The sequence below is a fragment of the Lissotriton vulgaris genome, chromosome 7, assembly GCF_964263255.1.
Source record: "Lissotriton vulgaris chromosome 7, aLisVul1.2, whole genome shotgun sequence".
NCBI classification, from domain to species: domain Eukaryota; kingdom Metazoa; phylum Chordata; class Amphibia; order Caudata; family Salamandridae; genus Lissotriton; species Lissotriton vulgaris.
Genome location: NC_141695.1, coordinates 174,249,079 through 174,262,450, shown reverse-complemented (window position 1 = coordinate 174,262,450; position 13,372 = coordinate 174,249,079). Strand labels below are relative to the sequence as shown.

Below are 13,372 nucleotides of genomic sequence, written 5' to 3'. Positions count from 1 at the left end.
TATAAGGCAGCAATTAAAGCAAGGGGGAAAAAGGCAATTTTCTATCTGATAGTCCTTTTTAAGAGAAATTAAAGCAATGTCTTATGCAGGACTGGTTAACATAGTTTGAGGAGGGGGACACACATATCAATATTTCCAGCAGGGCAAGCTGTTGCATGTTCTCTCTGATGCTTTTGTAGACAATTCCTCTTGGTTAATTTGAGACTCATCTGGTCTGTTTTGAGAACCACAGTTCAGCCGATTTCTTCATGGAAATTGGACTCGATCATGTACTGAAGAGACTTTGTAAAAACTGTTTTAAAGTTGTCACCGATGAAAATATAAAAGATGGGAGTGAAGCAGGCATTGACACATGATGCAATGGTGATTGCCAGCGAACTTGCTTGCACCAGTACCTGTGGGACAGATCCTCTGAAGAAACTTAAGCAACCGAACAGGTGGACTGGTGTCCAACCCACGAAGAATGACACCACAGAGACCATTATAACTTTGATTAATTTACTTGACCTTGACAGGCTTCTCACATTCACCTTGAAGGCTATCCTGACATAGCAGAAAGTGATGACCATGAATGGTAAAAGAAATGCAATTAGAAACTTGATTAAGAACAGGTAAAGGCGGATTTTCGTTCTTCTGGTTCGTACTTCTGGAGTTTTCCAGTCATCCGAAAATGAATAATTGATGATACAGATGGTTTTATTCTTTTCATAATGCCTGAGTCCTTGAAAGGCCAGGCACGGTGCACTGAACATGAAAGCTGCGCTCCAGATGAAATAGCAGATGATTGTAGCCCTTCGGGGTGTCCTGTAACGCCTGGCCCAGACAGGGTGGAAAACTAGGATGTACCGGTCCAGGCTAATGATCGTCAAGATGAACACTGAAGTGTACATACAGAGAGACATAAGGGTGTACACCACTTTGCACATTGCTAAACCAAATGACCAGTGGAAATCAAGCAAAGCAGCTCCTCCAAGGATTGGCATGGTCATTGAGAAAATCCAACTGCACAAAACCAAGCTGAAAAACCATACAGTGTTGACTGTCTTCTTCATCCTGATTCCCAAGGTCCAAAGAAAGACAGAGTTTCCAAGAATACCAATGAAAGCAGTGGAGAAAAAAACCACAGATGATCCCAAGTTGGCCAAATTCTTGTCTATCCCCTCATAAGTCAAATTCTTTGAATAGTAGGTCCTATTATGAAGAGCCATAATGCCCTGGGGGAGAAGAGACAAATACGAAGAATTAGACAAAAGGGAAAATGTTAATGAAAGGAACAAAGCACATTTCTTCACATTAGTTTAAATTGATTCATTTTCTTCTTGAAAACATGTTCAGCTCAGCCGCAGCATTGAGACCATTCCTATAGTGGCCTACTTGTTGTGCCAAGCGGAACCTTTAGGCAAATTCCATCTCTCTAGAATTTGGCTGCAGAAATGTGTTTTTTCCAGCTTGTTCATAAAAGTTCTGTAACATTTTTCTCTCTAAGTATAATTTATTTTAAAAATGTCAGATTCTAGTGACCACTCACCCTCAATAGAAAACAACGACCAATGCAATTTATTTAAAAGCAAACGCTTGAAAATAATATAGGTGGAATAAAGTATATTTGCTAAAGGAAACTAGTTTGAAATGCATAGGGTTTGATCTAAAAGTGGCAAAAGACTTATTTGCAAAATATAACTGAAATGGCTCCAGTTTTCATACTATATTTTAACACGAGCGTGTTATCCATCAGCAGTATATTACCCTTGTTAGAGAAAATATTGTGGAAATGAAGCTTCTGGAATCTACACAGTATACTCTATGCACAGTTTCCTACAGAAATATGAGATAATTAGTTAATCATCAACCTCTAATCAGCGGTGAACCATCATACCCATTTGGCCGTTTGATGTTTCACGTGCAGTTCAAAGCAAATATAATACTAAATTCAAATTCAAATAAAGGGAGACAGCGTTTCCAACTCTGGCAATACCACGCTGGTTGATAACAAAGCAGTTGTTACAACGACCGCGTTGTTACCACGCGTGGCATTACATCGCAAGTCGTTTCAACGACATGCATTAGGTGGCGTGAAACACCAGGGAATTAGCAGGATTTTAAATCCAACACTTTCAATGCTGTTGCGCTAACTGGAGCAGGAATAATAACTTATAATATTCCTAAGTCCAGCGCGCCACCTATCGCAAGTCGTAGAAACGACTTGTGATGTAATGCCACGCCTGATAAGAACTCGGTCAATGTAACCACCGCGTCGTTACCTACCACGTGGTAACACCATGCGTTGTATCGTCATGCATTCATAAATTAATGACGGAGCCGTATACATCCATCTAATTTTGGAACGTTTTAAACATTCAAAAATCAAGCCTTGTTTGGGCCAAATATGATCAGGAGGGGTTATAGGCCAGAAACACAGTGTATCTACATACATCAAAGTAAGTCACAAAGGGGCATGTTTTTGTTTTTTGTGGTATAGGGCAGCCAGGAAGTCCTTTTGCTGCACCGCCTTGCATCACAGGGCAAGGGCAGGAATGCGCAGTATTTATACAAAACAGCACATTCCTATCCTTTTAACTTGAGCTGGTGCAATTTTCGCAGCCTACCACCAACGCAGGCACCCTTGCACCATGGTGCACGGGTGTCTCTGTTGCATGCAGGATTGTTTTTGTGTAGGAAGGTGCACCTTCTGAAATAAAAACAGTCTTAAGAGGAATTTTTCCTCTTTCTATGTTTGCAGCATACATAAAAATAATTAGAAATGAGTAGAAATAAACATATTTCGCCTTGTTACGCCTCTCCTGGGGAGGCATATCTCTTTGGTGCATTTTGGTTGGTCAAGTCCTTGTAAATCCGTGAATGTGTAAAAAACCATGGGAGTTGCATGGGAACACCCACAGCAATGCCTATAGAACACCTCCCTTGCACAGAGTAAGGAAACGCACCAATCTGTGCTGCGCTGCTTTAGTTTTGAAGACATTCAGGTCCACACGAAGTGGAGTTGCAGGGCTTGAAAAATCTGACTCATGAGGTTTGCATCACGCCTGTACCATGTTGCATGGTGCAAGCATGATGCAAAGCTCTCATAAATATGCCACCAAGAGTTTTGAAAGCCCCTGTGACCACCCCAGCTCTGAATTAACCCTGCAAAGCTTGAGCCCTAATTAATCATAGAAGCACACTTATGCACCAGTCTCATCAACACAGTCACTTCCCTTTCCTAATTTCCTTCTACCTTCAGCATTTTACGGTCGATTACTTGCCACAACCTTGATCCCCTCTTCATCAGTGAATTTTCATTCATCCCCAACTCATCCATGTCATCACTGAGCAGTTATCAGATTGCCTCAACATCAGAATATATGATGAGACAACGCAATCATGTTGATCGCTGTATCTTACAATGCAGGTTTTACAACGCTGGAGGGTGCTGGACTTAGGGACAGTACGATTTACTATTCCAACACCAGTCTACATACAGTAGGGAAGGTGTTTGGATAGTAAATCTTACTATTCCGCGTTGTAAAGCGCCCGCTGTGAATCACCATTCACAAGCAATTAACCATATGGAAGAGGCTATGTCTGTATCAAAAGGTGCAACTCAACATACTCAGTTAACAGCTTCCATAACTACTACCACTAATGCAAATGCTACAATATAAATCAACACAATCCACTGCTCTCCATGTATAATTCCTCCAATGTAACATCCTCAAGAAATTTGTAGATAAACTCAAGGGCCTGACACTCCAACACCAATTTCACAACGGTTTAACTATTGGAACCCTTCTTCTCTATTCACCACACCTCCAACATAACCATGCCTGTACACAAACTTTTAAATAATCTTACCCTGCCTGTCAACAAGTCTCACCCCCTTCTGTCTACAGCCACGCTATGTTGACCTCCACACTCTCCATACAATATACTTCAACATGATGCAATACGGTGTCTCCTAACCTGGATTATGATCTACTAATGAGTCCCTTAGTTGCTCATGAACTAAATTGTTCTGGTGTCGGAATAATGGCCTGTGCAGCAGCACATGGAGTCCTTGGCAATTGGAATATATGGACTGCAGACCATGACTTTCTGGCACACAGTTATCTCAAAGAACATCCCAGTTGATGGTGCTAGAGGCTCCGGATGTTGAGGAACATGTGTGTTCTTTTCCATTGCTTAATTGGATGGCTGAAATGTTTGCTGAAGAAAGCAACAACTTCCTGTTGGAGGCTGTTGCAACGTATTGTGCCTATACGCTGTTGGATTGAAGTAACAATTTTGTAAAATGTTAAATAAAATGTCAGTAACAACCGCATTGTATAGTTACTGCTTTGTGGAGACAGTGTTGTAAACGCTGTTTTCCTGGCTCGACATCATCAACACCTCCCCATATGCCAAAATATTATGACCCTCCACAAATACGTATATTTTTCCTGTATAATCTTGACAATTACCAACTCATCTCACACCTTACTTTCCTTTGCAAAGTCCTAGAAAGAAATGTCGAGAACCATTTTACTGCTATAGGTTATCCACCTTGCTGCCACAGACAGACACCGCCACTATCCCATTCATCTGTGAAGGCTTGTGAAAGACTAGTAGTGAAACATCTGCCACATGGTCTTGTGACGTGGTTACAAAGTCCCCGGGCTCAAACACTACCATTTTACATGCTCACGCTTAAAGTTGACATCTTTTTAAACACTGAATTTTAACACGCATTTCACAATTATACAATAGCTTCAGTTCCCAACAACTATACTTGTTGTTTTCACTAACCAGTAAGAACTGCAAGTTTGTGCACGTCATAAACGTAGAATGGTGCCAGAATGATTCAATGCACCCCTGCAGGGTATGTCATCCCTTGGACCAGCTAGCTCACAGTGTCACTCTTAGTCCCCCTAACCTAGATCAGGAGCTAACAGTTCTGGCAACTACTGAACATGACAAACCTGTTCCCTTAGGAACTGTTGTGACAGATCTAGAACCTCTCACTCAGGGACTCATGCTTTCTTTCACTCAGAGAAATGTACAAAGAATACATCAATATTTATTGGACTAAAGTGATTCTTGTATAGAAAACATGTTCTGCAATGATCAATAGACAGAAGCAGACACAAGTTATAATAAGTGTCAAGATAGTGAATAAAATGAAGAGTTCCTCCATCTAGTTGAGACAACTTATATATGCATTCATATACAGTATTAAAACAGGCTAGTAAGACCCTCCAGGATTTCACGATTTGCCCACGAAATAGGCACTTTTGTAAAAATCCTGCAATTTTTGCAAAAGTGCCCGCAAAATTGGCACTTTTGTACAAATTACGCGATTTTTACAAAAGTGCCCACGAAATTAAAGGAATGCAGGCAAAAGGATCCTCGAATTTTCCTGCCACCCGGTGCCACTCCAGAACCCCGGTTTTGTTTGGACTACTGTGGGCTCAATGCGGTCACCAAGACTGACGCACAGCCCATCTCCAGAGCTGATGAGCTTGTGGATCGGTTCGGAGCTGCCCAGTACCTCAGTACATTTGATTTAACTTCTGGGTGCTGGCAGATTGCCTTAACTGAGGGGGCCAAGGAGAGGTCTGCCTTCTCAATGCCAGAGAGGCACTTCCAGTTCTGTGTCATGCCCTTTGGGTTGAAGAACGCCCCTGCCACATTCTAGAGACTGGTCAAACAGGTACTGACAGGGCTGGAGGAATTCAGCGCTGCATACCTGGATGACATTGCCGTGTTCAGCTCCACGTGGGCAGAACACTTGCAACACCTCTGTGAAGTGTTGAAGGCTCTGCAAAGGGCAGGCCTCACTATCAAGGCCAGTAAGTGCCAGATAGGGCAGGGATCTGTGGTGTATTTGGGACACCAGGTGGGGAGCAGCCAGGTGGCGCCCCTACAGGGTGAAGATCGATACCATTCTGGCATGGGAGCCCCCCAACATGGGCATGGGAAAACCTTCAACCCCACCTAATCTCAGGTGCTTGCACCTTTTTCCCCAAGAATAAAAGTTTTTCAGATTGAAGCACCATCTTTCTGATCTCAGTTACCCGTGGAGCATAAAGCGTATATGCATAGGTGTCTGAAAATAATTGTAATTTAGGCTGAAAAACTTCCAGTGTGCCTATGAACCTCTTTAACCAAATGCATTGTTCATTTAAATAATAAACCTGACTGATATTTCAATTTAGGATAGATTTTTTTAAGGATTGTAATTTAGAATAACACTATTCTGAAAGCCACTGGATTTTGCCCTTCTTTGGCTTTGGCTTCTGGTTTGAATATTTAATGAGAGCCACCCCTCTAACTAAGGGCACAGGGCTTGTAAACCGAAACTAAATAAAATGCTCCCATAGGTGAAAATCTGTCCTAACCACATTCACAAAATGCACAATTTGTCAAGCCCTCATTTCCTTGTTTGTCACTAACACATGGAAAGCCAAATATTTACATGTTCTGAATGGTAGACAAAACATTGCTGTTCCGAGCGTCCTCAGACGATGATCCCAGAGGCACACCAAGTAGCAAAGTGATAGAGAAAGTCAGTTCTTATCCAACCCTCAAAGCAGCAGCTGAGGAAGGGAAGTCCCCCACTCAGTGTTCTGTTAAAAGAGAGCCTATTTCCAAACCACCAGGTGCAAAACGAATCCAGGGAAACTCATAGAAATGTGGCCAGGATCAACTGATTCTGCAAGTGACTTCTGCACAGATGGGCTTTCAGCAGGTCAGTTAGTACATGTATGTCCAAAGGTTCAACCAATTGTAACCCCAAGCACAAGTCCAGGGCACCCTTGTGAAGGCACATGATTCAGTGGAACACAGGCTGTACTCAATGAAGCCATACAGGCTGAAATGATAGGGACTAATGTTCATCCAGTTCACGAAGCAAAGGCGTGCCAAAGAATTGCATCATGCATTCATGAGGCAGTGGGAGGTCCACTTGAACTTGAACTGGGACATCCATTGTAGAGAAAAAATATTAAAAGTAATATCCCTGCTACTAGGAGCAGTACCAGTGAAAGACCTCCAATGATGCTTCCAACGATGAAGTGAATGAATGATGGAACAACTCCTACTTCAGGGGAGAGCCTATTTAGCCTAATGCTTAGCCGGACATGCAGCGGACGAGTGCAGCGGGCGCGCCACTGGCGAGCCGAAGGCGCGCCAAAGGCAAGCCCATCTGTGCCCGTCCGCGCCAGTACCACGCTTAGAGCCATAATCCCTGCTCATTTTTCAAAGATTAGCTTTTCGCTTGAGGAGTTGCTGGTGTTAAACACAGGTAAATGCCCAAAACCTACCATACCGCAAGACCACCTCACTAACGACCCAAAGAGTTGCCTAGCTTGTGGCTTGGAGTTAGCGAATCTGCCAGTATATATAACTGATCATCATCAGAATATAAATATCACTGACTCTGGGACTAACTCCAATAACCTAAACTCTGCGTTTGGCCCCGTGTACATCAAACCTACAAAGGGGCTTACATGTAACAATCACAAACTAATAAAAGACATTTTATTAAACACCAGATCCTTGCCTAAACACAAATTCGAGTTAGAAACCCTAATATCGGATAGCTCCGCTGATCTGATCTTTCTTACTGAAACATGGGCGTCTCCCACCACAGGACCAGACTGGAACATCGCAATCCCCACTGGATATTCAGTGGCACAGGTAGACAGGACAGGGGCAGTTGGGGGAGGAATTGCATTGATATACCGTTTACATTTTAAAGTGAACTTCAAATCAGAAGCTGGTTTGGAGGTGAGGCCTTTCTTTCACCATTGAAAGTAACAACCAAGAAGTACTATCTGGCCTACTGATATGCAGGCCACCGGGATCAAGAGCCCCTTTTATTAGAGCACTAAAAACCTTACTGGAATCCTGCCTTGACACTGCCACTTTTACAGTGTTAGGAGACTTTAACTTTAGTTTAGAGAATAACAATGACTCAGACGCCTCCGCCCTAATCGATAACCTGCAGGGTTTTGGGATGGAACAGATAGTACGAGAACCCACGCACCAAGCTGGCCCCACGCTGGATGGTATTTTTACCAATAATGACCATATAGAAGTAGCACTGGTTCAGTCCGTCCCGCGGTCAGATCACGCGGCCATCCATTTTAAATAAAAAATCAACCTAGCTATTTCCGGGTGTAGGGACTGTCCCCTCTGAGCTAACACTCGGACCTACAAGCATATTCAGGGAGACGAGCTAACTAAAACTCTGTCCAACAATGCCCCCCAAATAGAGGACAGCAATAATGGGGCAAACAAGTTCGATCTATGGATCAATCAGGCTGTAAATGGGTTGGCCCCTGAGGTAATAAAGAAACCAAGGAAACGACTAGCTACCTCACCTTGGTTCACAGCAGATGTAAAACTCTTTAAAATCAAATGCTGTCGCCAGGAGCGGATCTGGAGAACTGACTACAGCACTCAGCACAGGAAGGAATACATGAAGGTTCTACAATTCTATAAACTAAAAATAGTACAGGCCAAATCGGCTTTTTTTACCAATTAAATTCAGGAGGCCGAAAACTCCTCAAAGGAACTATTTAAAACTGTATCAAAAGTAGCGAAGTGCCCCAGAGACATAATTTTTGTCCTAGAACAAAATTTCGTGGACAATCTGGCCCAGTTTTTCCAACAGCTGTCTATGACAAACTTCAGAACTTATCATCAGAGGTAGGAACTGATCATGAAGACCATACAGAACCCCCGCTAACCATCTGTCTAATTTTTACTGCTTAAATAAGAGTCTGGTTGCAACTCTGTTAATTCAAACTAAATCAGGGTCACCCCTGGATCCTTGTCCCCCGTACGTAGTCCATCAATCAATCAATCAATCAATCATAGGCATTTATAGAGCGCTCTACTTACCCGGAGGGTCTCAAGGCCCCCGAAGTAATTAGTTCCACCTTGACTCCTCTTCTCAATGAGATAACCAGGTCCAGAGTCTTCCCTCAAAGATGGAAGAAAGCCTGCATAAGACCGATCTTGAAAAAGTATTCCTTAGACCCAACGGACACCAAACATTATCGTCCAATTTCCTGTCTCCCTCTTCCGTCCAAGAACCTGGAAAAGGCCATGAATCAGGAACTAATGGAATTTGTGGAGCATAATAACATCTTAGATTCTACCCAACATGGCTTCAGGTCATGCCATTCAACGGAATCTGCCCTGATAATGGCAACTGAGGAAATCTGTAAGACCATGGACATAGGTGGTAGAGCTGTGCTAATACTGTTGGACCTGACGGCAGCTTTTGACACTGTTAACCATAGGGTTCTGCTAGAAAGGCTGACAGCTGCAGGCATCACAGCCACTTCCCTAGCCTTACTTACTAGAAGCCAGAGTACAACAAATACACTGGGACGGAATTCAATCTGGAGAGTTTTCTCTCCCGTGCAGAGTTCCCCAGGGATCGGCACTCTCCCCCACCCTGTTTAATCTGTATGTGACACCACAGGCCAAACTCATAAAAACTCATGGCTTTAAACTTGTGCCCTACGCTGACAACATTCAGCTAGTGGTGTCACTCACCCAGACGGTAGAACTCACAGCGGAGCGCTTTCGGAACTGTCTCCTAAGCATAAAGAGATGGATGAATAAAAACTTTTTAAAGCTCAACACAGAAAAAACAGATGTAATCGAATTTGGACATAATCCCTCTATCTGGAATCATTTATGGTGGCCTCCAGAAGCAGGCACCTGCCCTGTTCCAGCACAAAAAGTTAGGAACCTAGGTTTTGTGATGGATAAAGATCTGACCTTTATGTCACAGATCAATCAAGTAACATTGGCCGGTTTCTTCACAATCAAGGTCCTTAGGAAGATATTGCCATTCATACCCTTCACCCTAAGGAAGACAGTAGTCGGAGCCCTGGTCCGACTACTGTAACGCATCGACTACTGTAACGCAATGTACCTGGGAAGTGGAGAAAGGCAGCTCTTCAAACTCCAGTCATTGCAAAATGCTGCTGCGAGAGTACTGCTCGATCTCATAGATCTCATAGATTTCAATGCATCACTTCTACGACCCTTCCTTGCGTCAATATGCCCCCCTTGCATACATTATACCTGGCGCAGGTATAATGTGGAGCAGGGGTTTACAAAGTGACGCATCTACCTAGATGCGTCACTTTGTAAATATGGCGCAACAAGGCGCATTTTTTACGCAACTGGTGAGTCACAAAAAGTGACGCACCAGCGGCATTAAAGTGACGCACTGCCTCATAAATGAGGCCCCTGGCTCTTTTCAAGGGCCTAACTGGTAGATCGTCTCTATTTTCTCCTATAGCGCCAAGACGCCTCGGCATAAGTGCACTTAATAAATAATTCAGTCAGTCAGTCAACAACTTCAAACACCCTCTGGAAATTGCTGACCAACCCAGGGCCAATGCACCTAAAAAACACTCCAATTCCATCCATTTTTTTTTTTTTAACATCGTTTTTATTGCAGTACCAAAAATTTACATAGACATTACAGCAATGGATAATAAATCAATACAGCGTGATGGCACACATTTAGACCACTACCACCATCATGCTGCCCGTGCCCCCAGCCAGAAAGCCGAGCCGCGTCGATAATATGGCCATCTCCTGCTTCTTCTCCCAATGTCCGTTTCTCGAAAGTACAGGAGGACGTGGACCGCTTTTAAGTTTTCACCCCTCCCCCTCCCCCTAACAACCACCCCCCCAACTCCCCAAACCCCCCCCCCCGTGGCAGCGCTGCTATAGAATCTCAGAAAAAGTAAGGTCTGGTGTGTGCAAGAAGGAATTAAACTTTCGCTAAAGGTGCGCCCCTGGTGTGTTAGTGGGGTCAACCATATCAGAGTCCGTGTCTTCTCCTTCCTCCTCCTCAGCGCCATCCCGGAGTGCCTGTACTATCATCTCCCACGCTGTTGCCCTCTCCAAAGCTTTCTCATCTGCAGTCCTCCTAGCTACCTGATATCGCAGAGTACTTTCACATGCCGCCCACTTCAAACATTCACTAAACCAACGTTTGTACGTGGGCCCCACTTTTGACTTCCAATTCCTGGTTATTTCCCTCTTCGCTAGTATCAATCCCATATCTATGAACTTGCTGGTCGTCTTATTTTTAGGCGTATGTGGAAACCAGTGTAGTACTCCCACTGCCTTGGTGTATTGTATCTCTCTATCTGTGGCGTTGTTCAGTGCCTTTCCAACCTCCTGCCAATACTCCCCCAGTTTAGGGCAATCCCAGAGCATATGTCCCAAATCCGCCTCCAGTGTACTGCACCTAGGGCAGGCCGCCTGTTCCACTCCAAAATACTGTTTCAGTTTCCCTGGTGTAAGGTACGCCCTATGAATAATATAGAAATGTATGAGTTGGAATCTGGCGTTCCTCGTGCTCTTCCGCGCCCTCCGCAGCAGTTGGCCCCAAGTGGCCTCCGGAATCTCCATTTGGAGGTCCAGTTCCCATTTAGTCTTCAAGGCAATGAGCGGCTGCAAGGTTTCTCGCAACATTCGGGAATACAGACAGGTCACTGCCTTAAAGGTTCCCGCCGCCATCATCGTGTATTGACACGCCATAGAGGTAGCGGGTTCCTGCAGACCGTCGCCCCAGTGTTCTTGCATGGCGCCAGTCACTGCCGCGTGTAGAAGATAATCTCCTCTCGGCAAGTCAAAACGCTCCTGCAGCTCTTGGAACGGAAGCAAGGGTCCGTCCTCATAAAGGTCGCCCAACATCTGGACCCCAGCTTCCTCCTACCCCAGCAATCTCGACCAATCCCGCCATGCGGCAGGGCAGTAACCATGCCCAGTGGAATCTCCGGAGCATACATTCGACGGATTCCGGCCCGTTTACGCGCCCGGTTCCAGCAGAGCCGAAACGTCTGTTCCTCCACCGTCAGGTCCCCGACCAGTAGTTTCTGGTGAAGCGTAATATACGCGAGTACATCCCGCGGGGTACCCTCGTTCCTACTGTGTTCCGGGCCTCGATACACCCTTGCGACCTCCTGTGTAAAAGTTTGTAGTTGTGCCGCTAAATAATAGCACTCAAAATCAGGCACTGCCATGCCTCCCTCATCCTTGGGCCGCAAGAGGGTGTCCAGCGCTATTCGCCGCTGACCCGTGCCCCATATAAATGCAATGATCAGTGATCTCAGACGGCGGAAGATTGAGCCGGGTATCCATATCGGCAGGGTTCTAAAATAATACAACAGCCTAGGGAGTGCTACCATCTTTAGCAAGGAAATACGGCCCGCCAATGAGAGTGGGAGGGTGGTCCAGAAATCCATACTCCCCTTCAAGGCGTTAATACACCGGGTGATATTACCATCCAGCATACCAGCAGGCGTATGATACACATAAACCCCCATATAGTGCAGGCAATGGGGCTCCCATCTGAGCTCCTGTGTGGTGAGAGGGCACGGCTCTCCTCGTCTCAACAGGAACAGGCAAGATTTAGTCCAATTGACCTTCAGGCCCGACAACCGCACGAATAATTCCAGCAAGCGCCTCGCTCCCAACAGTTCCTCCTCCGCATCCGCCAAAAACATCAACAGGTCGTCCGCGTACAGCGAGATGGCGTGCGGCCTGGCTCTATAAACCAGTCCCTTATAATAGCGTCCAGATCTGGCCTCCGCTGCAAAAGGTTCCATCGCTAACGCGAATAAAAGGGGGGAAAGTGAGCATCCCTGCCTAGTGCCGCGTCGCACCGGATACAGGCTCGAGATCAGCGATCCAACTCGAACCCTCGCTGTGGCTTCAGCATACAGGACTTTGGTCCAGCTGATATAGCCCTCCCCTAGCCCGAAACGCCTCATCACTCCATATAAATACTCCCACTCTAGGCTATCAAAAGCCTTCTTGATGTCTATGGAGAACACTAATGGAGTAGCCCCCTTCGGCAACCGAGCTCCCAGCAACCCAGTCAGTCTACGGATATTATGAGTGGTGTTTCGCGTTGGAATGAAGCCGGACTGATCACGATGAATCAGGCCTGTCATGTGGGTTAACAATCTATTGGCCAGGATTTTGCTCAGGATCTTGTAGTCCGTCGTGAGCATTGATAATGGGCGATAAGAGGAGAGGGCGTCATTTGCCCTACCAGGTTTCAACAAGGGGACCATGAGGGCCTCACACATTGAGTGCGGCAGTCTCCCTCGCGACTGCGCCTCATTATAAACCGATTGTAGTTGCGGGGCTAAGTACTCCATATATTTACTGTAAAACTCGATCGGCAAGCCGTCGAGTCCCGGGGTTTTATTCCTAGCCATCTGTTTCACCGCGCACCCTATTTCCCCAATCGTTATAGCGCGGCCCAGCTCCTCCGCCTCCGAATGTTCTAGTTGTGGTAACTGCAGCCCCCCAAGGAAGGCGTCCAGTTCCTCCACCCCGCCCG

General features: G+C 45.3%; 1 protein-coding gene across 1 annotated transcript; it reads right to left on the bottom strand.

The window, feature by feature from the left end:
• Window positions 1–233: 233 nt before the first annotated feature.
• Window positions 234–1,208, bottom strand: LOC147701120 (putative G protein-coupled receptor 33). The gene has a single exon (XM_086929306.1). It carries the CDS (start codon window positions 1,206–1,208, stop codon window positions 234–236), a length of 975 nt encoding a protein of 324 aa, XP_086785432.1.
• Window positions 1,209–13,372: the final 12,164 nt, after the last annotated feature.